General features: G+C 43.3%; 1 protein-coding gene across 6 annotated transcripts in view; it reads left to right on the forward strand.

Annotated features, from left to right (window-relative positions):
* Positions 1–23,884, forward strand: part of hspg2 (heparan sulfate proteoglycan 2) — a 528,081-nt gene that overhangs the window by 268,053 nt on the left and 236,144 nt on the right. For all 6 annotated transcript variants that reach the window (XM_068017554.1, XM_068017556.1, XM_068017557.1 and 3 more), the window contains exons 18-29: positions 437–564; positions 3,547–3,633; positions 3,723–3,781; positions 4,617–4,690; positions 6,018–6,158; positions 7,135–7,317; positions 7,622–7,801; positions 9,615–9,733; positions 10,578–10,689; positions 11,138–11,248; positions 13,997–14,124; positions 21,084–21,170. In XM_068017554.1, coding sequence (XP_067873655.1) covers positions 437–564; positions 3,547–3,633; positions 3,723–3,781; positions 4,617–4,690; positions 6,018–6,158; positions 7,135–7,317; positions 7,622–7,801; positions 9,615–9,733; positions 10,578–10,689; positions 11,138–11,248; positions 13,997–14,124; positions 21,084–21,170 — 1,409 coding nt within the window. The remainder of the gene's footprint in view (positions 1–436; positions 565–3,546; positions 3,634–3,722; positions 3,782–4,616; positions 4,691–6,017; positions 6,159–7,134; positions 7,318–7,621; positions 7,802–9,614; positions 9,734–10,577; positions 10,690–11,137; positions 11,249–13,996; positions 14,125–21,083; positions 21,171–23,884) is intronic.

Genomic DNA, 23,884 nt, shown 5'->3' on the forward strand with positions numbered 1-23,884 from the left:
TCTTCAGTGTCTCTGATCGAGAGTGCCAGTTGTTCCAATCTGTGCACTCCTCCTAACGAGGAGGTGAAACCAAAAACCAAATGTCAAATCACACGGCAAAATCAGAAAGTTCTTGAGGGATACAGCAGGCCAGTCAGTATCTTAAAAAGAGAAAAGGCAGATTAATGTTCTGTGTGGAATCCCCTCAACATAACTGGTGAGATGAAGAGGGGTGGATTCCGATCCAGTTGTGGTCTAGGCAACTGAGGGGCTTGACGCACAGTTCCCGTTGAAAATGTAATTTCAATGTCTGCGTGTCTTGAATTGAGGTACAGGTGTATTCTAGGAGCGTTGAATGAAGATGACGATCCCAAGTAAATCTTGTTTCCTTCTGTTAATTTTGTGAAATGTTTTGAATGGATTTTATCCGTTAATACATTTCTTTCATGTCTCACAGAGCTGCCAACACAACACGGAAGGCTCACACTGTGACAAGTGCAAGCCTGGATATTTTGGCAACCCCACTCGAGGAACTGCCAATGACTGCATGCCGTGTCCATGTCCGTTTACTGATTCCCACAGGAGGTCTGTATCCCACAGCTGGAAAACTCTTGTCAAAACTGCATCGTTGGAACAAAACTTTGTGATCTTGACATGGTCAAGTTGACTGTGTCAGATTTGTGGTTTGGTGTAGATTTGGGAGTGGATTAGTTCTTTTTTTTTTTGCTTCTATTCTATTGGATCTAATGTAGATCCATCCTCTGTTGTGTTTATTTACCATTTAAACCATTTCGCTCTTTCTTCTGTCCTGAAGCTGATTCTAATGGCTCACTACTCTCTGTATGTAAATCTAATTAATGATCATTGACATTCTGCTCAATCTGAACCTGATCCTGACCACCTTTGACATCCAGTCTTGCATACTTTCCCAGAGGGGTCACCAGTTACTAATCAGGCTGAACATCCCCATCCTTGGACCTTGAGATTTAAAGCACCCTCACTATATTCAGGATGAGACCAGTAGGCGAACAACACAGGCCATAGGGAGCTGTGGGCCTTATTGGTTGCTCCATGTGTTCACCCACTTCTCCTTTGCTTTGAAAGTGCCTGAAATGTGCAAATTTCAGCACTGGGTATCCTCACCATCTGTGAATGATTCACAGGAAATGGAGATTAATAATCTTTAAGGTACAGCATAAGCACCCAGTCTTCCACCTCCATAAATCTCCCCACTCTGCCCCTGCCTCAGCTCATCTGCTGTTGAAACCCTCATCCATGCCTTTGTTACCTCTAGACGTGACTATTCCGATGCGCTCCTGGCTGGCCTCCCATCTTCCGCCACCCCACCATATATTTGAGCTCATGCAAAATTTTGCTGCACTATCCTAACTCTCACCCCTGTGCTTGCTGACCAACATTGGCTCCTGGTCTGACAATACCTCCGTTTTAAATTTCTCATCCTTGTTTTCAAACCCTTCCATGGCCTCGACCCGCCCTGTAACCTCCTCCAGCCCCAGTTCCCTTTGAGGTCTCTGCTCCTCCAATTGCGCATCCACAATTTTAATCGCTCCACCATTGATGGCTGTGCCTTTAGATGCTGAGGCCCTAAGCTCTGGAATTCCCTCCCTCAATCTCTGTTTCTCAATATCTATTTAAAGATGCTCCTTAAAAACTACCACTTTGACCAAACTTTTGGTCACCTGCCCTAATATTTCTGTATGTGGCTCAGTGTCAAATTTTGTTTGATTATGTTTATGTGAAACATGCTTGCTTTCATCGGTCGGGGCATAGAGCATAAAACTTGGCAAGTCATGCTGCAGCTGTACAGAACCTTAGTTAGGCCACACTTGGAATATTGCGTACAATTCTGGTTGCCACACTACCAGAAGGATGTGGAGGCTTTGGAGAGGGTACAGAAGAGGTTTACCAAGATGTTGCCTGGTCTGGAGGGCATTAGCTATGAGGAGAGGTTGGATAAACTAGGATTGTTTTCACTGCAACGACGGAGGTGGAGGAGTGACCTGATAGAGGTTTACAAAGTTATGAGTGGCATGGACAGAGTGGATAGTCAGAAGCTTATTCCCAGGGTGGAAGAGTCAGTTACTAGGGGACATAGGTTTAAGGCAAAGTTTAGAGGGGATGTGCGCGGCAAGTTTTTTTTACACAGAGGGTGGTGAGTGCCTGGAACTTGCTGCTGTGGGAGGTGGTGGAAGAAGCAGGTATGATAGCGACGTTTAAGAGGCATCTTGACAAATACATGAATAGGTTGGGAATAGAGGGATACGGACCCCGGAAGTGCAGAAGATTTTAGTTTAGACAGGCTTCATGATCAGCGCAGGCTTGGAGGGCCGAATGGCCTGTTCCTGTGCTGTACTGTTCTTTTGAAATGCCTTAGCACATTTTGCGATATTAAAGACGCTATATTAATGCAAGTTATTATACTGTGGGTCCCTTGGTTTGAATGTAGCATAGACAGATGGACTGATATTCTCTGCTCTCATATAAAAGCAAAATACTGCGGATGCTGGAAATCTGAAATAAAAACAAGAAATGCTGGAATCACTCAGCAGGTCTGGCAGCATCTGTGGAAAGAGAAGCAGAGTTAACGTTTCGGGTCAGTGACCCTTGATCGGAACTCATTCTCTGCTCTCCTTTGGCTGGATGGATGACCAATGAATTTAGTTTGTAACGAGTGGAGACGAACAGCACAAGACTGCTGACAAATAGGCAGCATGACCCAGGGCAACAATAAGGTTGTTACACTGAATGGACAAATTCCCACCAGTGCACAGTATGGAATTTTAATATTGGAGTTAAAGAGCATAGTTTGCCAGAATGGAGTAGTTTCATCTCAATTCCTGACCTCTGAGTTCTTGGTACACGTTGTTGAATAAGGTGGGGAGAAAAAGAAAAAAGGCTCAATCATTGAGAGAGGGAGAGGAGCAATTCAAAAAATTATCGGGGGAGAGAGCAAAAGCATCCTAATCAGTGTGGGTGGGGCGGAGGTTGCAGGAGGTGTATCCCAAAAAGAAAATTGAGAAAGAGGAGCACTGGAATCAGCTGTTGAGATAACCAATCATTCATCTTTCTAGCTGTTACTAGCAGTTCATCATTACCTACCTCTCAGCCAGCTCTTCTCCGTCCCTCTACTCCCTCGTTCTGTGGTCCTGCCCCCAACTCCCTCCGCACTCCCACCCCCCAACTCTTTCCACACTCCCGCTGCTCCCGCCCCCCAACTCCCTCCCCGCCCCTGCCCTCCCTCCCTCCCTCCGTGCCCCTATCCCCCTCTCCCTGTCCCGCTCTCCCCCCACACCCTCCACACTTCCCTCCACTCTGCCTCTTAATTTGAAGAGTCTGTAGAACATTCAATACGCACAAATGAACTGGCATTTCCTGTATCATCCACAGCCGATTTTCTGTAGAACAGTGTTTAAGTCACAGTACATGCTTCAGGATGCAAGTGCTTTTTAATAATAGAAGTGCTTTTAAAAATGGCAACATCCAGGATAGATTTGAGGAATGAGTGACATTTCTAGGAACCGTATTGACGTTTGTCCTTTTCTGCAGATTTTCAGATACCTGCTTCCTGGATACGGATGGACGACCCACCTGTGATGCTTGTAGTGTTGGCTACACTGGGCGTAGATGTGAAACGTATGTGTATCTCCACAGTGATGTAGTTCTCTGGGCTTGCTCAAGAGACATATTGTTGCTTTAACCTGTGCTTGTTTTTTTATATATAGTTGTGCTGCTGGTTATGAAGGAAACCCAATGATTCCAGGTGGAAAATGTAGACCACATGGTAAGCTATAGAAAGCAGGGTGTTTGTGAACAATCGTTTGTAGAACTGGTGTATTGGGCTAACTTTATCTGTTGGGTCAAATTGAATCCTCCAGTTAGATGAATGTGCCCCTTAATAAAATTAAGTTCCCAGAGGCTCCGAACTCTGTATCTGCATCATAAGTGTTATTGTAAAAATTCCATGTTGCTTGCTCCAAATACAGAGCGTTCCTTCAGTATGGGATCCAGCATAAATGAACTGCCGTGAAATCATCGACACTAATATTCAGGACAAGATCCACGTTCGAGTGTGGGCTGCCTTTTTGGGATGAGATGCAATCTCTCTCTCTCAGCATTGGTTTCAATCAAGCCAAACAGATGGAATAAATATTCTGTCTGCTGAAGTGAAATCCAGAGTGAGCCAAGTTCAGGTGATTTCCCTCACAATCCAGTTCTTCGAGGTTACAGGTGCAGGACTGCACCCAGTGCTCGGCCGTCTCGCCCCGAAGGTCAATCATGTTGGAAATGGGAAGATGTGGCTGGTGCAGTGAAAGACATTACTGTGCAGTAGAGCTGGTGCACCCGCTCAGTTTAATGTCCCACATTTTATGGGGTGGTACAGCTACTGAATAGAAAAAGAAAGTTCTGATTTCCCCAGCATAGGGTCCCATTTCTAAAGAAAGAGCTTGCATTTGTATAGCTCCTTTCATGGCCTGAGGATCTCGCCAGGTGCTTCAATTAAGTATCCTTTTGAAGTGTAGTCACTGTTGTAATGTAGGAAATATTTTGTCATTAATTGCTCTTGTAATCTTGTAATCTGGAGCAGAATTTCTAAGGCAGTTTGTTTTGTTATACAGCTGGACATATTTCAAATTGTGACAGCAGAGGAACTGACTCCACAAAATCATATGACGGATTGTGTGTGTGTAAGGTAGGTATGTTTGAAAGATAGAGAGTGATAGACATTAGCACACAGTGAACATGGCCGCTAGAACATCCATGGAGCATCAGTAACGAGTTGTAATCAATAGTAGTTTTGAGGAACATGCTTTAGTCGATCATGGCTTTAGTATCAACAGGAAAAGAGACCTTGCTGTATCTTGCTATTGGCCTCTTCTCAGTACTCTATGTTTCTTTCGTTCAGTCATATTATTGTGCATTTGGGATATAATCACTTTTTATTTTTCTTTATTTTTATTTTATTTCGAGATACAGCACTGAAACAGGCCCTTCGGCCCGCCCATTTATACTAATCCTACATTAATCCCATATTCCTACCACATCCCCACAATTCCCCTACCTATACTAGGGGCAATTTACAATGGCCAATTTGCCTATCAACCTGCAAGTCTTCGGCTGTGGGAGGAAACCGGAGCACCCGGCGGAAACCCACGCGATCACAGGGGGAACTTGCAAACTCCGCACAGGCAGTACCCAGAATTGAACCCAGGTCACTGGAGCTGTGAGGCTGCAGTGCTAACCACTGCGCCACTCTAAATATATTAAATGTCTTTGGAAAGTTGCTATTGAATCTGTTTCCACCACCCTTTCAAAGAGCACATTCCAGATCACAACCCTTGTTTCTCATCTTGCCTCGAATCTTTTTGCCAATTATCTTAAATTTGTGTCCTCTACTTATTGACCCTTTTGCCAGTGGAAACAGTTTGCTCTTATTTAGTCCATTAAAACCCCTCATGGTTTTAAAAACATCTATTAAATTTCCCATTCACCTTCTCTGTTTAAGGAGAGCACCCTCAGCCTCTGTAGTCTCTGCACTGTGATAACCATATTCATTATTCAGAGAGTTTAAAATACGGTGATAACACCCTGATTTTTGGAATCTGCATTGGCATTGAACTTACCAAACCCATCCCAGTAACACCTCTCGGTATGGTTGTGTTAAAAAAAAAATCAGGAATATGGTTCATTTATACGGTTCAAAATTTTTGAAATAAACATACATTGTTCAAATAGTTAGGACAGTGAGCTAAAATGAAAGCCAGTGCTCTTCATAACTTGTACTTTGCTGTTTGATGTGACATAATAGGACTCTTTCTTCCAACATTTTTACCCTCGGAAATTCTTTCCAAAATCACATTCTGACAAAAGGAATATGGTTCTCATTTGCATCTTTTATTTTGTTCTGTGATTTTGAATCTGAGTACCCTTGGTATGTCAGAGGGTTCTAATCAGGTCTTGCTGTGTCCAGACTTGCACATAGCTATTATAAAGCTCTCGCTGTGTTGGCTCTTTTACAGCCTAATGTTGTTGGAAGACTGTGTGATGAATGCTCGACGGGGTCCTTCAATTTGGATGATTCGAACATGGATGGTTGCCTGAAATGTTTCTGCATGGGAATCAGCAAACAATGTGCCAGCTCATCTTGGCACCGTGACCAGGTTAGTCTGCAAGCAGCAATGTGTTTGGACATCTGTGGGAAGCATCTGTAAAGATATGTTAGTGATGTGGTTCCCTGTTTCTCGAGGCGTGGTTGATTGTTCGATTTTTTTTTTTTTAACACTATCTCATCAGGTTCCAAACCAAATTATTGGTTGCATTTTTCAACTTGGCAGAGCATGGGTGCAGAGAAGGTTAGGAGGAGGGAAAACTGGGCATCCCTTCATCCGGTTAGTTGTCCTCTGTTCAGGGAATGTTACCTCATTTTGTTGCTGAAAGTCAGGTTAAATGAGCAACTTGTACCGAGGGGGCTTCTGATGATGGAATTTGAGTGCAGTGTGTTCCATAACGGGGGATTAATGCTTGGACTGGGCACAACTTTCATCTTTGCAGAATTGCACACGTTTCGAGGATTTTGACGCTTCAAAAAAAGTATATCCATACTGAGAGTTTACAATAAAGCTTTAACAGCTTCATTGACATTTGGGGTGATTTGTAACCTTGAAGGAAAGTTCAAGTGACACTCCGGAACTGGCGAGCTTTGAAAAATTTTATAGAAGATGCTTCTGTTTAAGGAAAGTAGAGCTGAATTGGCCAAGCTCATCCAATGGGACAGTGTTACTATTTCGTATCACTGTGCACAGAGTCGTACAATAGATAGAGAAGAATGATTTTGTTTAAAAGTGTATTCTTTGAAGGGCTTGGACAATATAGACATGAGCTATAAATAATAGTACAGCAATAACCAGCTTTTTCAGTGCTTCTAGCATTATGTAATATGTTGTATTAAGTATGATAAAATTACGGTAATGGATAATATGTTGGCTGAAATCTCAAAATGGCTGCCGTGGGGGAGGATGCAGACTATTATTACAATATGTTAATGGTTGAGTTGAAGTAGCTGTAAATAAATCTGACTGTTATTTTACCGGCAGTTCCTCATAGTTACATAATTTGTGCTTGTTTGTTCTTTGCAAGGTCCGAGCTGTTTATGATGAGCAGGAGAGGAACCTTTTCATGTTGACAAATATGGCACACACTCAAAGGATCACTGAAGGAGTTCAACTCAGTGCCGCGAGCGAAATTACTTTTGTAAACTTTGATACGATCCCTCGAGACATCTACTACTGGGTGCTACCTGATCGGTTTAAAGGTGATAAGGTAAATTGAGATTTGTCTGATTTGAGTTGATATTGCAAATGGATGCCACAGCACTATAGAGACGAAACAAATGCTGTGATTTCTCCCAGTCTGTGATTTGATGTTGTGTGGTTCCAGTATATTCATTTCCACCTCTGTTTTCTGTATTAATTTGTTTGGAGCAGTCAAAGAAATAAGGTAGAATGTTGGTATACTGGCTGATTTGGTTTGGGCTATATTAACATGCTTTTTACAAGTTACATGCACTGGTTCCTGTCTTAATTTTACACTATTAATTGCTTCCTCCCCCTATCCATTTTTATAGGTTACTTCTTATGGAGGGGAATTGCATTACACCATCCTGCACAATGTCTCTCCTGGTTCCTCTCCAATCACTGGGATGCCAGATGTTATTCTACAAGGCAACAGCATCTTCCTGGAGCACTATACAGCTAAGAGGCCACAACCTGGCATTCCCTCAACTTTCTCTGTTCCTTTTAAAGAAGTAGGTTGTCATTGTATTTCTTTAACCCTTTCCCTATGTATTTGTGCAGTGATTTTCCTGAGAACAGTTGTGTGCAGAAGAGAGTCCTTTGTTGATTAGATTCTGAGATATGGATGGACGCTTTTAAATCCATCCACAAGATCTTCGTGCTCAGTTAAGAGGCAATGTAATATGTATATCCCTTGTTGAGCTGAGGATGGATTGGATTATTCTCGGACAAGATCATCAGTTTTGAGGTGATGTTCAGTAGCACAGATATTTACGATATCCACTATTGCTGTTCAGGGATGCCGGGGGCCATTGATACCATGCATAGCACCCAAAAAACTGAGGTAAGAGGCTTAGGCTGCACCGGACACTCAGCAGCCACTGCAAGTGGGAGCGGGGGAAGGTTAACGCATAGGCCAGTGAAGTCCATGTTGAGAGCAGGGACGGATTAACACACAGACCTGTGCGAACCATGGTGGGAGTATGTTAACACACAGGCCTATGGAGTCCATGTCCAGGGGCCTAGCCAAATATATTTAAATTAAGCATAGTATGTTGAGATTTGATTGGCTTCATTCCTAGAGCAATGTGTAAACAGTATATCGGCTCCCATGTTTGTGTTGTAATGGATTCAGGAGTCTGGGGGAAGGTTGTGCAGAGAGGCCCCCAATGGTCTTAGTGCCCAGATCGCCAAGAGTCCTTAATCCATTTCCGAGTGGGTGCTGCACAGGAGGATTGCAGGAATCTCTTGTGTTGTTTTCCCTTCCAACCCCGCACCCACCCCACCCCCACCCCCCGTCCCCGGGTGGTCCAGTTGAATCATTTTGCTTACTGATTTGCCTGGACACAGTTATGCTTCCATTCCCCCCTCCCCACCTCCAGGAGCCCTTTTGTCCTGTGTGTCCTAACATGTCCTGAACAATGTGCTGCTTCCATTCACTCCCTGGACTCATGCATGTGGGACTTCCCGTTGATATTGTCCCATTAGCTTCCCTTGATCCCCACGGCTTCCATCAAAATTTAGGGCAGTTCAGTGAAATGGAGGTAAAGGGCAGTTTGAGTGTGGTCAGTTTTCTTCTGTGCAGTGGAGAACCATTTCGGTTGCATCTTTTTGATATAATTACATTTGTATTTTACACAGGATATGCTTGGCAGAAGAATTGCTAAGGGGAAATGGCGGAAAAGTAGAGTTGAGATCGATCAACCATGATCGTATTGAATGATGGAGCAGGGTCAAGGGGCCAAATGGTCCACTCCTGCTCCTGTTCCTTATGTTCTTAAAATAAAATACTGTCTAGCCACCTCCTGGTATCTAAGTAATCCCTTGGGATTTGCTTTCATTAGTAATGCCTGCAATTGCATAATAGGTGTATATAATTTCAGATCCGTCCGATTTAATGAAGACTCAAGGTTATGATATAGTTGCCAAGTTGGGTTGTGGCGAGATTGGCATCTTGCTGTCCCTCATTTCAATCATTTTGGAACAGCTGGGATCAGTTTATTTAGTTTATTTAGTCTGGCCACTGGGTGGACAACCTCTCAATAGTTGCTCTTGCTGTCAATGTGGCTTCTCTGAGTTGAAAGCAAAACAGCCTTAGTTCTCCACCACAGAATGAATTGCCAGTCTTGTTAGAATTGCATGGGATGTAAGAACTATAGAGGGAGGCATGTCAAGTCTTGGAGGGAATAATAATGCTGATGAAGATCCCCATTGGTGTGATTTTGATGCATTCTTTGATATCTGCAATGGATTTATGAAGTAAGATCGTGCCTTCTATTTGTGTTCATTTTCAGTGATTCACAAGTAACATTGTTTATTTTTTAGTCGGCATGGCGACGGGCAGATGGCCAGCCTTCCACCAGAGAACATCTCCTGATGGCTTTGGCCAATGTTAATGTTTTCATGATTCGAGCAAGTTATACTGAAGGGACGACTGAAAGCAGGTTAAGTATCGACAGATCCCTAAATAAATGCTTTAATTTGAAACCCAAGGTGAAAACTCTTCAGTGTCTTTTCTGCGTTATCTGCTGCCAGTCCAAAAATAAGCGCTGTATACTTGGCTCCATGTTGAGCAGTTGACTTGGTATCTTCGAACAAAATGAAAAACCACACTCTGTTGCGTCAGTGTAGCAGTGACAGGGTTGAATCTGTGGTTGACACCAGCTGATCAAGATTGATCGGAGATGTTGGGCCTCCTCAAAACACATAGAAAGCATCAAGGAAACATCCAACTTGAAGAAAATGGTTTGTAAATTGTATGGCTGTCATATAAAAGAACGAGAGGGGGGGTGGGGGCGGTCATGGGAGTTCCTTGTTCTAAAATTAGTTCTAAAACACACTGTGGCATTGAGAATTTTTCTTGCATTTGATCAGTTTTTCTACTCCTACTTCCTTCTCGAGCTGATCCACTCCCAGATCAAGGCCCAGGTGAATAGGGCTCATGTTAAACCACATGGAGTGTCCTGGCTCCAGTACCTCACTGTACTTTCAAAGGGACAGTGCCTGTTTGGATAACGCTTAGTGATTTTAATGTGGAGGTTGTATCACACTCAACAAAAGGTGTAACAAATTTTTTGAGAAGTGGTTTAGCGAAATATAAATGGAATTGTTCGTTAGTTTTCAGATGATTAAATGTCCCAGATATCAGAGAACAATTTTCACTCAAGATTGGAGACACTTTCAAATAGAAATTCAATCTGTACATAACAGTGTGCCAGGGGCACGAAACTGGACCACTTGCAGGAGTCCAGCAATGTTTGGTGATTAATTGTGACTGTTCATTTGCAGAATATCGCAAATCCATATGGATGTAGCGATTCCACATTCCACTGGACAGGAACAGGCAGTTGAGGTGGAAGAATGTATTTGCCCGAAAGGTTACAAAGGATCATCCTGTCAGGTAAAAAGAAAGGAAGAACTTACATTTATTCGCCACCAGTCACGTCCTCTGGACATCCCTAGGCATTCCACAGCCAAACTGGAAAATCTTCCTTGTTGACTTAAAACCAGGAGTCCAGAATTCCAAGAATGCTATCCTCCCAATGTATATTGGCATGTTGTAATCAGACAGACTTTAGAGATAAAAGCAAAATACTGCAGATGCTGGAAATCTGAAATAAAAACAAGAAATGCTGGAACCACTCAGCAGGTCTGGCAGCATCTGTGGAAAGAGAAGCAGAGTTAACGTTTCGGGTCAGTGACCCTTCTTCGGAACTTTCTACAGACTTTAGAGATAACTAGTTCTCACCCACAGCAACTTGGAGATATTGAATGTTTAATATAGTTGATATTGTTTGAATTTTTTGTTTATTTTTTAAACAAACTTTTTCGGAATTTCTTCCATGCAGGAATGTGACTTTGGCTACACACGCACAGCGGGTGGGTTGTACCTGGGAATGTGTGAGCGCTGTGACTGTAATGGACACTCCGACTGTGATGCAGACACTGGAGAGTGCCTGGTATGGATAAATCCTTGAAATGCTCCTTCAGGTCTAAATACTGATTGATATCTTCTAACTTTGAGAAATGTTAATTTCTTTCCAGCTGACACGATTTCTACAAGTGCTTTCATTTTGTGCTTGGTGTGACACCATTTTTAATTCCTCCATCGCTTCGCACTCAATCTAATTGATAAAATTTTTCACGGCACGATCTGTGTTTGATATTGGTGACGAACCTGTCAACTCAGTAGCTAAGAAACACCTACCAAAGTGGTGTCATGAGTGTGTTGGAGATCTGTCATTGTATGACAGAATGAGAGCTTACAGTGATCCCCCACACCTGCAAACTGCACTTGGTGAGTTTCTATCTGCACCTTGGGTCAGTTAGTGAACCACTTTGTAAACTCGGTAAACTTCATTTGATTTTAACAAATCCAGTGTGTTTGGAAAAATTCACAATTCCACTCACAGTGACAGCAGCACATGCCAGCTTACAGCAGGTACCTGGAGAACACCGTGACGAAGACAAATTTTACCATTGTTTCTCCGAATGAGGACGTCACTGGCAAGGCCTGAATTTATTACTTGCCCTGAGAAGGTGTTGGTAGAGTTTGGTATAATTGAGTGGCTTGCGAGGCCAATTCATAGGGCAATTTAGAGTCATCCATGTTGGTGTGAGACTGGAGTCACATATCGGCCACTTTTACCTGCTTTTTAAAAATTAAATTGAAATTCTCAGATTTCCACAGTACAACTTGAACTCATTCTCTGGATTAGTAGCCCAGTAACGTAACCACTACACTGCTGTACTCTTGATAAGTGGTGCGTAATGTTCACACCATGTAAGTGCAGGCAGTGACCGTCTTGAGCAAGAGAGAGTTCAGTTCTCTCACTATCCTGGGGTCCCCACCATCAACATCCTGTTCCTTTATGGCAGCTGAGTCAGAATCATGTAATTCCCAATCTAGCACCATTGTGGTAAAACAATCACCACAGTGATTGTCATGATTCAAGGAGCGGGCCTGCTCAGGGCACCTAGAGGTGGGCAATAAATGTTGACGTGCCAATGATGCCCACAACCCAAGAACAAATGACAAACAAAATCCAACACTGAGTTTACTTACAAAATTTCCTTAACATAAGTGTTTCACACATCAACAGTTCTAAATATTGTCCCCTATTTTGAGTGTGATAAAGCTACCAAAGCAAATGTGCTCAGTCACACAAACTTATTTTGTACCATATACTCCTGCCACGTATTTACGTTTACTTCAAGGTTTTATTAAAAATCACCCAAAGAAATGAGCCAAACTGTCCAAATTTAAGTCCACCACCGGAGTCATCAGTCTAACCCATGTTGCACCCGTTTTAATCTTTAGACTTAGCTCATCCATTTGTTGTCTCAACAGTTTTCCGATGTAATTAGCCCTTTTAGTTTGGGAATGCCAAGAGTCAGATAGTGTTCTGCCTCTGCAGGGTTATTGGGGACCTATGTAGAACATTGTAGAAAAGAAATAATTTATTTATTTCCTATTCTTGATCCCACCCTTTCCCTCAACCAAGTCTAGAGTTCTACTATAAAATTTCTGTCAAATGGGTAACCTTATCATTCTCTGGGAGTTGTGCAGCAATGGCCTTGGATACCTAATCCCGTGCTTTATCTCCTGTCCAGTGTGGTGTGCCTGCCCTTTACTTGGTACCCACTATGGCAGCACTGCTGAGATAGGGTGTTCACTGGGGAGCTCCAAATTTAAATCTTCCCATTGAATTGGAACTCAGTCACATTTTGCAACATTAAGAGTTGTCACTAATCCATATGAAATCAGCAGTTTCAAGAAACTTTGGTGTAATTTTGATTTCATTGGTGACTGTTGAAATCAATTGAAATAATAGTTGAACGATGAAATGCAGGCTGCTGATTTGCTGTCACCCATTGCATATGATTGCAAAAGTCAAAATGTTCCTATTCACTTGAGTTGGCTTCATAACCGTGGCCACAGGATAGCTCAGTGATGTCCTCAGGCTGCGAATTTGCAGCAGTGTTTCAGGATATCTCATTGAAACAGTTTGGAGCTTGGGAGTAGCTCATTGCTAAGTGTGCTTCCCACAATATTGTAGCCCATGAATGACTTTGATTTGACTTTCTGTCCCTCCATGAAACATGCTCTTTTATATTACTTTGGATGGAATGATATTTTTGTTTGGGAATTTTACGCAAGATTGCAGTCTGTTTTTCAGCTTTTAAATGGTCCAGGAATTAGTGGTGTTTTTAAGTGTTTTTAAAACACTTGCCAATGATATTTTGCAGTTTAATAGTGAAATTGGTTTCATACTTGGCTAAAAGGGAGTGATATTTTATGGTGAGTTGAAGGTTCCTCTTACCTCCTTCCATTTATAAAAGGGAAGCTGCATTAAATTTATATCTCATTCTGCTATCATGTGACATGCCTGTTATTGCAGCATTCAATTTGCTATTGATCAACATTAGATTTCAATACTGATGAAAATTAGCATCCTATCAGAAATAGGCTTCAAATACAATTTGATGCAAGACCATTTTCCCTTCTCTCCCACAAATAGCTTTGTATTGAGGACGAGTGCACTTGAAAGTTTCTTTCATGTGGAAATATACGCCATTTTGCTGTTTTATGTTGCACACACTGTCTGAATTATCATCGAATACTACAAAAATCTAGCAGCGTATAATCTTATCAGGATGTTGTCAGTCGTCAATTGAAGTTTCTTTTTCTTGATGTGTGACTACAGAAGTGCCAACACAACACCGAGGGCCTCAGATGTGAACGGTGTGAGCCAGGTTTCTATGGGAATGCCAGAGATGGAACACCAAATGACTGTAGACCTTGCCCCTGTCCAGGAACCACTCCCTCAAATCAGTGAGTTTCCTTTCAAAACAAAACCTTGCTTTCCTACAATTTATGCTATGATAATACAAAATGGGAGAGTGTCATGAATAACAAGTCCCCACTTCAAGTTTCCTTCCCCTTCAGGGCTGCTTTTGTTGAATGGAGAGTCTGCTGTTGATCAATGACAATGAAACAATTTCCAAGAATGAATAAGTGCTACAATCGATAATTTAATATTCAACCTCCAGAAGCAATTGTGATCACACTCTATCCAAATGGGGGAAATTGCCTAAAAAACTATCTCACCTTAGAGATTGGAATCTTGCAGTGATTGTGTGCGCATGTGGCATACACTTGCTCTAAGTGTAGTATTATAGCTCAGTCCTTTCCTTCCCCCATTGCTGGTAACTGTTCTGTTCCTTCACACCAGGTTCCTCGGTCTAGTTTACTTTGCTTTTTTTTTCAGAAGTGGGTGTGATTTGTATTACATTGCAGATGATCATGAGCGCTAAATGTTCTACTTTTTTCCCCCCCCAAAGAAACAGCAAAGTTTTACACTAGTTTTTCATCAGGTTGCATCAGCTGCATTGACTTGTCGATGTAGCACTTGATAAATAATAAAAAATGAATATAGTTGTGACAGGGAAAGGGAGAGTAACTAGAGTCTTTCTCTAGGGGTGATCTGATAGAGGTCTTTAAGATAAAGAAAAGATTCGATAGGGTAGACAGAGAAACTGTTTCCACGTGTGGGTGAGTCCAAACCTAGAGGTCATAAGACTAGGAAATCAATAGGGAATTCGGAAGAAACTTATTTATCCGCAGAGCGGTGAGAATGTGGAACTCACTACCACGTGGAGTAGTTCAGGCGAATAGCATAGATGCATTTCAGGAGAAGCTTGATAACTGCATGAGGGAGAAAGGAATAGAAGGAGATGCTGATGGTGTTAGATGAAGAGAGATCAGAGGAATCAATGGAGGCCTCATATGAAGTGTAAACTCCAGCACCGAGTGATTGGTTTGTTTCTGTGCTGTGCGCGTGATGGTGTAACAACTGAGAGATATCTCTAGTTGTATGAAAAGCTTTGCCTTGTGTCCTCAGCAGGAGTGAGAGTGTTTGTAGAATCATAAACTGAACCAGGCAGTGTTTTACCATGTAATTGTTCATTTTATTCCCCCTTGCCTTAAAAAAAAATCCTGCTATCTATTTGAAAGTGGTAACCTTTATTAATACTGCTGAAAAAAATAAAAACTTTTAATCAGAGTATTTACTCCATCACCTGAGTAACCCAATTACTAATCAATGAAAATGATGAAAAAAACTATGCCGAACCATTTACCAGTTTCATTTGTGTGCACTAGTCATTTTCTCTCATAAAATAAATATAATTTAATATTTAAAAGCTTTTACACGGTGGCTATTCGTGCCTTCACTTCTTAAGAAGCTTTATTTTAACAACCTACCCGAAAGGCCGCAGGAGGGTGTGATTAGGGGTAACTCGGCGTGGCGATTTATTGAATCTGGGGCATGACCAGTTTAGTGGGTGGGGCTGGCTTCTAGCGCAATGTTTTTTAAACCTTCACAAATGATTGTGGAAACTTGATTTGCCCTGGACTGAGCTTGTGCTTACAGTTCCTTTATTGCGCTAGTTTGGCCAATCTCGGATGAATTGTGCTGCATAATCCAGCGAAAACAATCCTTTAAAGAATGGAAAGAAATGACACAGATTGTCCCATTGAAGAGCTTGGAGGAGATCTCATGGCACTGATTTTGCAATTGCACTGCAAGTGGCTGCGTGCATGGTGAATGTAGAGTGGAATCATAAGCAAAAGAACGAACAGGGTTGGATGAAGAAACAATGGGAGAGAAGAGAGCATCGTGGGGAACTCCTGTGTTCATGAAAGAGGATGAAACATTGATTCCATCATAGATATGGTGATCTGAAGGGAAACTAGATAGCTTTTCACATTTGATAGGTGACCATTCAAGGTAACTTGTTTGGAGGTGCACCTTCGGAAAGGCTTTGGAGATGTCCAAGGCAGTGTCAGATGAGTGGCCAGTGTTCCAGAGCTGAGTTAATCAGTTCTATTAAGGTAGTGGATAATTTAAGAATTAATAGGAGCTTTTGCAACTTTCCAGCCTAATGCCTGTGTATTAGAATGGTAAGAGGGACCAACGCTCTTAGGGGAAGTATATATAGGAGTAAGTGTTCAAAAAGGAGGATAAGGTAGACTTGGGACCAAGACAGATTGCAAATTCCAAGACAAAGGCATAGGGTAACTGGTAGGTTTTGAGGTATAGATCTTGAGGACAATGGACAGGATTCAATCAGGGGCAAAGGTCTTTCTGGAATCAGGAGGGTGGAGGATCCAAAGGACCTGATTCTGATGATGGTCAATCAGATGGAGAGACATCCTCCAAGATTAATGTGAGAGTTGAAACTTTTTCTTAAAGAGAGCAAACAACTGGATTTTCAGAGTGTGAGGTGATAAAAAGGAAGATTCACAAAAATTATGTAAGATTCTTTGGTAAAGGACCAGAGGACTGGCTTCTGAACGAATGGGAACAAAGTAGTTGGTGTTTCTTTTCAATCAAGTTACAGTTATCAGCTGTGTTAGCAGTTTTATAAAATTGGGAGCGGAGTTGGTTCAGTATGTCAGGCAAGGTGGGGTGAACTATTGAGAGGAGGCTCAATAATGGCTGTTGATCTGATGGGTGAGATAGAGTGGAACATGATTAATGCTAGTTCGTTACTTTACCTGTGTAAATGGAAGGATAGGAAGAGTTAAACGCTGCAAGATGACCAAGGAAAGGCAGCAAAGACCATCCCAATGAGCTGAGTTATAAGACCAAGCAAGATGGGACAGAGTTACAAAGTACAAGATTTGTTACCAGGTATTCTCATAGCTTGAAAAGCCCAGCAGGAAGATACTTTTGAGTTAGGACTGGATTTGAGGAAATGTCTGAGATAGCTTAAGTACTAATATGATCAGGGACGAGATAAAGAAATTGAGTAAATCAAGGTCATTCAGAACAAGCAAGGGCTTAGCTTTAACAGCAGCCTAATCATGTGAAGCAGAGCCATTACCCGAATTTTGAAATTGCCAAGAATGGCATTTTCAGTAGAGGTGGGGCATTTTGCATTTTGGAGTATTAAAAACGGCAAATGGATTTAGTGTGGTGAGGGAGTGATTTTAACCACAGCGGGAGCTCACTCAGTTGATTCAAAGGAGCTCAGATGAGCAACAGTGACGTCGGAACAAACGTGAGGATGTGCATCTCCTTTGGATTCATTCCAGATGTTCAGTGAATGGTCAGTGTGGATGATTCCTGGTGTTCAGTGAGTGGTCAGTGTGGATGGTTCCTGGTGTTCAGGGAGTGGTCAGTGTGGAAGTCTCCGATGTTCAGTGAGTGGTCAGTGTGGATGACTCCGGTGTTCAGGGAGTGGTCAGTGTGGATGACTCCGGTGTTCAGGGAGTGGTCAGTGTGGAAGTCTCCGATGTTCAGTGAGTGGTCAGTGTGGATGATTCCGGTGGTCAGTGTGGATGATTCCTGGTGTTCAGTGAGTGGTCAGTGTGGATGATTCCGGTGGTCAGTGTGGATGATTCCTGGTGTTCAGTGAGTGGTCAGTGCGGATGATTCCTGGTGTTCAGTGAGTGGTCAGTGTGGATGGTTCCTGGTGTTCAGTGAGTGGTCAGTGTGGATGATTCCTGGTGTTCAGTGAGTGGTCAGTGTGGATGGTTCCTGGTGTTCAGTGAGTGGTCAGTGCGGATGATTCCTGGTGTTCAGTGAGTGGTCAGTGTGGATGGTTCCTGGTGTTCAGTGAGGGGTCAGTGTGGATGGTTCCTGGTGTTCAGTGAGTGGTCAGTGTGGATGGTTCCTGGTGTTCAGTGAGTGGTCAGTGTGGATGGTTCCTGGTGTTCAGTGAGTGGTCAGTGCGGATGATTCCTGGTGTTCAGTGAGTGGTCAGTGTGGATGGTTCCTGGTGTTCAGTGAGTGGTCAGTGTGGATGGTTCCTGGAGTTCAGTGACTGGTCAGTGTGGATGGTTCCTGGTGTTCAGTGAGTGGTCAGTGTGGATGGTTCCTGGTGTTCAGTGAGTGGTCAGTGTGGATGGTTCCTGGTGTTCAGTGAGTGGTCAGTGTGGATGGTTCCTGGTGTTCAGTGAGTGGTCAGTGTGGATGGTTCCTGGAGTTCAGTGACTGGTCAGTGTGGATGGTTCCTGGTGTTCAGTGAGTGGTCAGTGTGGATGGTTCCTGGTGTTCAGTGAGTGGTCAGTGTGGATGGTTCCTGGTGTTCAGTGAGTGGTCAGTGTGGATGGTTCCTGGTGTTCAGTGAGTGGTCAGTGTGGATGGTTCCTGGTGTTCAGTGAGTGGTCAGTGTGGATGGTTCCTGGTGTTCAGTGAGTGGTCAGTGTGGATGGTTCCTGGTGTTCAGTGAGGGGTCAGTGTGGATGGTTCCTGGTGTTCAGTGAGTGGTCAGTGTGGATGGTTCCTGGTGTTCAGTGAGTGGTCAGTGTGGATGGTTCCTGGTGTTCAGTGAGTGGTCAGTGCGGATGATTCCTGGTGTTCAGTGAGTGGTCAGTGTGGATGGTTCCTGGTGTTCAGTGAGTGGTCAGTGTGGATGGTTCCTGGAGTTCAGTGACTGGTCAGTGTGGATGGTTCCTGGTGTTCAGTGAGTGGTCAGTGTGGATGGTTCCTGGTGTTCAGTGAGTGGTCAGTGTGGATGGTTCCTGGTGTTCAGTGAGTGGTCAGTGTGGATGGTTCCTGGTGTTCAGTGAGTGGTCAGTGTGGATGGTTCCTGGTGTTCAGTGAGTGGTCAGTGTGGATGATTCCTGGTGTTCAGTGAGTGGTCAGTGTGGATGATTCCTGGTGTTCAGTGAGGGGTCAGTGTGGATGATTCCTGGTGTTCAGTGAGTGGTCAGTGTGGATGGTTCCTGGTGTTCACTGAGGGGTCAGTGTGGATGGTTCCTGGTGTTCAGTGAGTGGTCAGTGCGGATGATTCCTGGTGTTCAGTGAGTGGTCAGTGTGGATGGTTACTGGTGTTCAGTGAGTGGTCAGTGTGGATGATTCCTGGTGTTCAGTGAGTGGTCAGTGCGGATGGTTCCTGGTGTTCAGTGAGTGGTCAGTGTGGATGGTTCCTGGTGTTCAGTGAGTGGTCAGTGCGGATGATTCCTGGTGTTCAGTGAGTGGTCAGTGCGGATGATTCCTGGTGTTCAGTGAGTGGTCAGTGTGGATGATTCCTGGTGTTCAGTGAGTGGTCAGTGTGGATGATTCCTGGTGTTCAGTGAGTGGTCAGTGTGGATGATTCCTGGTGTTCAGTGAGTGGTCAGTGCGGATGGTTCCTGGTGTTCAGTGAGTGGTCAGTGTGGATGATTCCTGGTGTTCAGTGAGTGGTCAGTGTGGATGATTCCTGGTGTTCAGTGAGTGGTCAGTGCGGATGGTTCCTGGTGTTCAGTGAGTGGTCAGTGTGGATGATTCCTGGTGTTCAGTGAGTGGTCAGTGCGGATGGTTCCTGGTGTTCAGTGAGTGGTCAGTGTGGATGATTCCTGGTGTTCAGTGAGTGGTCAGTGCGGATGATTCCTGGTGTTCAGTGAGTGGTCAGTGCGGATGATTCCTGGTGTTCAGTGAGTGGTCAGTGTGGATGATTCCTGGTGTTCAGTGAGTGGTCAGTGTGGATGATTCCTGGTGTTCAGTGAGTGGTCAGTGTGGATGATTCCTGGTGTTCAGTGAGTGGTCAGTGTGGATGATTCCTGGTGTTCAGTGAGTGGTCAGTGCGGATGGTTCCTGGTGTTCAGTGAGTGGTCAGTGCGGATGGTTCCTGGTGTTCAGTGAGGGGTCAGTGCGGATGGTTCCTGGTATTCAGTGAGGGGTCAGTGCGGATGATTCCTGGTGTTCAGTGAGTGGTCAATGTGGATGACTCCGGTGTTCAGTGAGTGGTCTGTGTGGATGATTCCTGGTGTTCACTGAGTGGTCAGTGTGGATGGTTCCTGGTGTTCAGTGAGTGGTCAGTGCGGATGGTTACTGGTGTTCAGTGAGGGGTCAGTGTGGATGGTTCCTGGTGTTCAGTGAGTGGTCAGTGTGGATGGTTCCTGGTGTTCAGTGAGTGGTCAGTGTGGGTGGTTCCTGGTGTTCAGTGAGTGGTCAGTGTGGATGGTTACTGGTGTTCGGTGAGTGGTCAGTGTGGATGGTTACTGGTGTTCAGTGAGTGGTCAGTGTGGATGGTTCCTGGTGTTCAGTGAGTGGTCAGTGTGGGTGGTTCCTGGTGTTCAGTGAGTGGTCAGTGTGGATGGTTACTGGTGTTCGGTGAGTGGTCAGTGTGGATGGTTACTGGTGTTCAGTGAGTGGTCAGTGTGGATGGTTCCTGGTGTTCAGTGAGTGGTCAGTGTGGGTTGTTTCTGGAGTTGAATAGAAAATTTGGCCATTCAAATGAAGAGAATCAGACAGTGAAAAACATGATAATTCGCCATTGCTCATCACATGTTACTGCCAAGACAAGTTTATACCTGAGCGTTTGGTATTGCAGCCAGAAATCTGGATCAAAGACCTTCTGAAGATTCACAGAACAATCCATTCTTTGTGCTTTGACAGGTTTCTGCTTCTGTGTGACACACGTTTGCTTCCCCTGTATCTGAGCTGCTTTCAAATCCTTCGTGAGATGAAGTGAAAATGTCTTTTTCAGTGGACTCAGTCGTTTTAGAAGTTTGAGTGACTATCTGACCCACTGATCAAAAGTTCCAGCCAGAATGCTACAAAAGGCAGGGAATTTTCCACATTGGTTGTAACAAACTTTCATCAGGTTGGATGAGTTGGGTGAAACGTCAGTAAAAACCTGCAAAAAAAAAAGTTAAATTTTTACATTTTTCAAATACCTTTTACTTGTCTCTGAGTCACTGGAGCATTGCACTTGGGGTAGCCAGTGTGGAAATCTTGATCTAAAATCTTGAAAAGTGGTTAGCTCAGATTTTTTTTAATGGTTTTATTTTCCACTCAGGTTCTCCCCAACTTGTTTCCTGGACACAGACGGACAGGCGACTTGTGATCAGTGCCCTAACGGTTACGAAGGCAAAAATTGCGAAAGGTATAGTCTGCCAGACCCTCTTGCGGCTTCGTTTGTCATGACTCTTTTGACTGTACATTTACAATATTTCCTAAGTGGGTATTACAAGTAATTAGTCCAAAAGCTCACTTACTAAATCTAATACATAGAGCTGCTTCCAGAGTGGTGTCATTTCCATGAACCAGCATCTCATTCAGATGTACTGACCCCTTCACCGGCTTATATGTACCAAGTTCTGCTTCAGATGTCTATCTCTTTTACGTTCATGTTGTTTACTAATTGCCTCGAGGCATCAGTGTAAAATACCCAAAACTGGACCAACATATTCAAATACAGTTGCCATCCAGGAAACATTTTGTTTAGTCCTAACTATTGTAGTACTCCGGTGAAAGGGTTCAATTTAACCGAGTCTGTATAAAGTGAATCCCTGACTTAACAGCAGGTTCTTTATACTTTTAGCAGTAATTCTGTAACGACAAGAAGTTCCTGCTGCTCATGGACTTGGGGATTCAACTTAAAAAGCGAAGATCTGTTTTACGATTTTCAGTTGAAGTCTGCTTTCTTTGGTAGGGATACCAACTTCAAAACGGAAAGACGTTTTCTCAGAGTTGATGAAGTATTGTTTCAGCACACTGTATCTCAGAGCCAGGATACAATCCAGCCCAGATAGAGAAGGGATTAATGTCCCTTTTTATCTGATGGCATAGAGCTCCAATGAGAATAAGATTGGCTCATCTCAGTCATGGTGGGTATGGGGATTTTAAAGTTAACAGTAAAGCCTCCTTGTGCAGTGTGTCACTGCTTCCACTGGTAACTCCCTGCAAAGAAAGCAGTATTAAGGTTGAAAATCCTTCTATAGCGGAACTCCATTCTTTATCAGGAATATGACACCACACTACCTCTGTTGAAAGCAGACAACTCACATATAACTTCTCCCAAACTCTCAGTAGTACATTGAGCATGCAGGAGAATGAAGCATAATGTATAGAAAATCCAGCCTCAGCAACTGTAGTAAAATGAACAGAAAGGTACTATGTGATTTTCTATAAAGACAATAAACCAGTCATACAAGATGCCTTTAAAATAACTGTAGGAGGTTATCTGATTTGGATGTCATTGCTGTTGGATTATTCTGCAAATGCCATTGAAATGAAACTTGCCAATCTCTGTTAATGGGGTGTAGTATATTGAAAGTAATTTATTAGAGAGCTGTATATCCACGGAGACAAATAGGATCTTCTGCATGCGATATGTTGAGAGTCTGGGGAGAACCCAAGGTTTGAATAGTAAACATGACTGGAAGGAGCACTCAATAACTGCCTCCCTCCCTGAGGCGGATGCTGGAAGGGCAGAGCTGATTTTAACGGTCATTAGTATATTCCCTATTGTTATCAATCATCACCATTGGGGATGTTTTGAGTTCACTGTTAAATCTGTACGGTTCCTTAGAAGGAGAGGGGAATTCTTTCAGGCCATAATGGGAGTGAGGCATCTGGTCTACAGCTGATTGGCAGGCTCTGTCGATACAGCTGATGGCTGGGGCTTCCTTTTGACCAACAGACTAGGATCCTGAGTTTTCAGCTTCTATAAAAATGGGTTAATCGTAACAAGATATGTTAAGCCTTACAAACTGTGGAAAAGCCAGAGAACTCTGCATGATTCAGGTGGAGTTGGTGCTTTGTGTTGTGGGAGCTCCTCTATAGTTGCAGAGGGATGATTTTCAGGTGCTTGTTGGTGGGCTTGGACACTCTCGTGCGTCTGTACTGAGGCTTATTGTAGTGGTGATTGCTGTGCATTTTTGTCTCTTATGGTCCTGTTACAATTGTGAATTTTGATTCATGGAAAGCAAAATATGTATCTGCTACTTAGTCTGACGTTATTTAGAGAGTATAGCTTTTATTCTTCACACTGGGTGCAAATTAGATGTAATTGCAAACAGCAAATTTTATGAACTTTTGTGGATTATTTAGGCCTGAGCATCCATCCAATGGGAGAACAGTATTAAAAAAAAAAGCTATAATACAGTATGCTGAATGATAATATCACACCCAGTGAGTTGGACATGACTGTTTAATGTCTGATTATGTTGTCTTTGTGGCTGGATATTTCCATCTCACAATCCCGCAGTCCCCTCTGGTTCCCCCCAGTCTCCTTCTCCACCATCAAGCGCACAATCTCGTTAGTACACGCCTGTCTCCGTAAACAGTATTCCTGATTTTTTTTCTCCCATGTTTATTTAATCTAGCTCTGTATATTACCCGATCCCACTGAAACACATGGACACACAGTATGCAAATTGCCATTGCATAGCCTGGTGCCAGGCGTATCCCACCCACAACCCCCTGTAAAGCTGTTACTTTGACAGATTGGGACAGCTCAGCCTACCTGCTTATCTCCTCATTCCTGCTCAGACAGTTTTGCTGGGATCTGGAAGATTTTGGTGTGTGATTAATCCTGTGTTGCTGACCAGTACATCTGGGTACAGCCTGATTGGCACTGCCTTTAGCTGTTACCTTCCAGTGAGAAACGACCATGTGGAACATAGCAATTCACTTGACAATTAACAGCAACTGAAACAATACTGTGTTTTGAACAGATTTGTATTTGGTGATCGGTTGGTATCGTCAGAAATATTTTTCCTCCAAACCAGAGTTTGAAATCGGTCCATGGCGAAGGCTGAAAGATCCCCCTCTCTACCAATTTGAATCTTTTGTAAAGTAAGTTGGGTCAGTTTC

Source organism: Heterodontus francisci, chromosome 37 (genome assembly GCF_036365525.1).
Source record: "Heterodontus francisci isolate sHetFra1 chromosome 37, sHetFra1.hap1, whole genome shotgun sequence".
NCBI classification, from domain to species: domain Eukaryota; kingdom Metazoa; phylum Chordata; class Chondrichthyes; order Heterodontiformes; family Heterodontidae; genus Heterodontus; species Heterodontus francisci.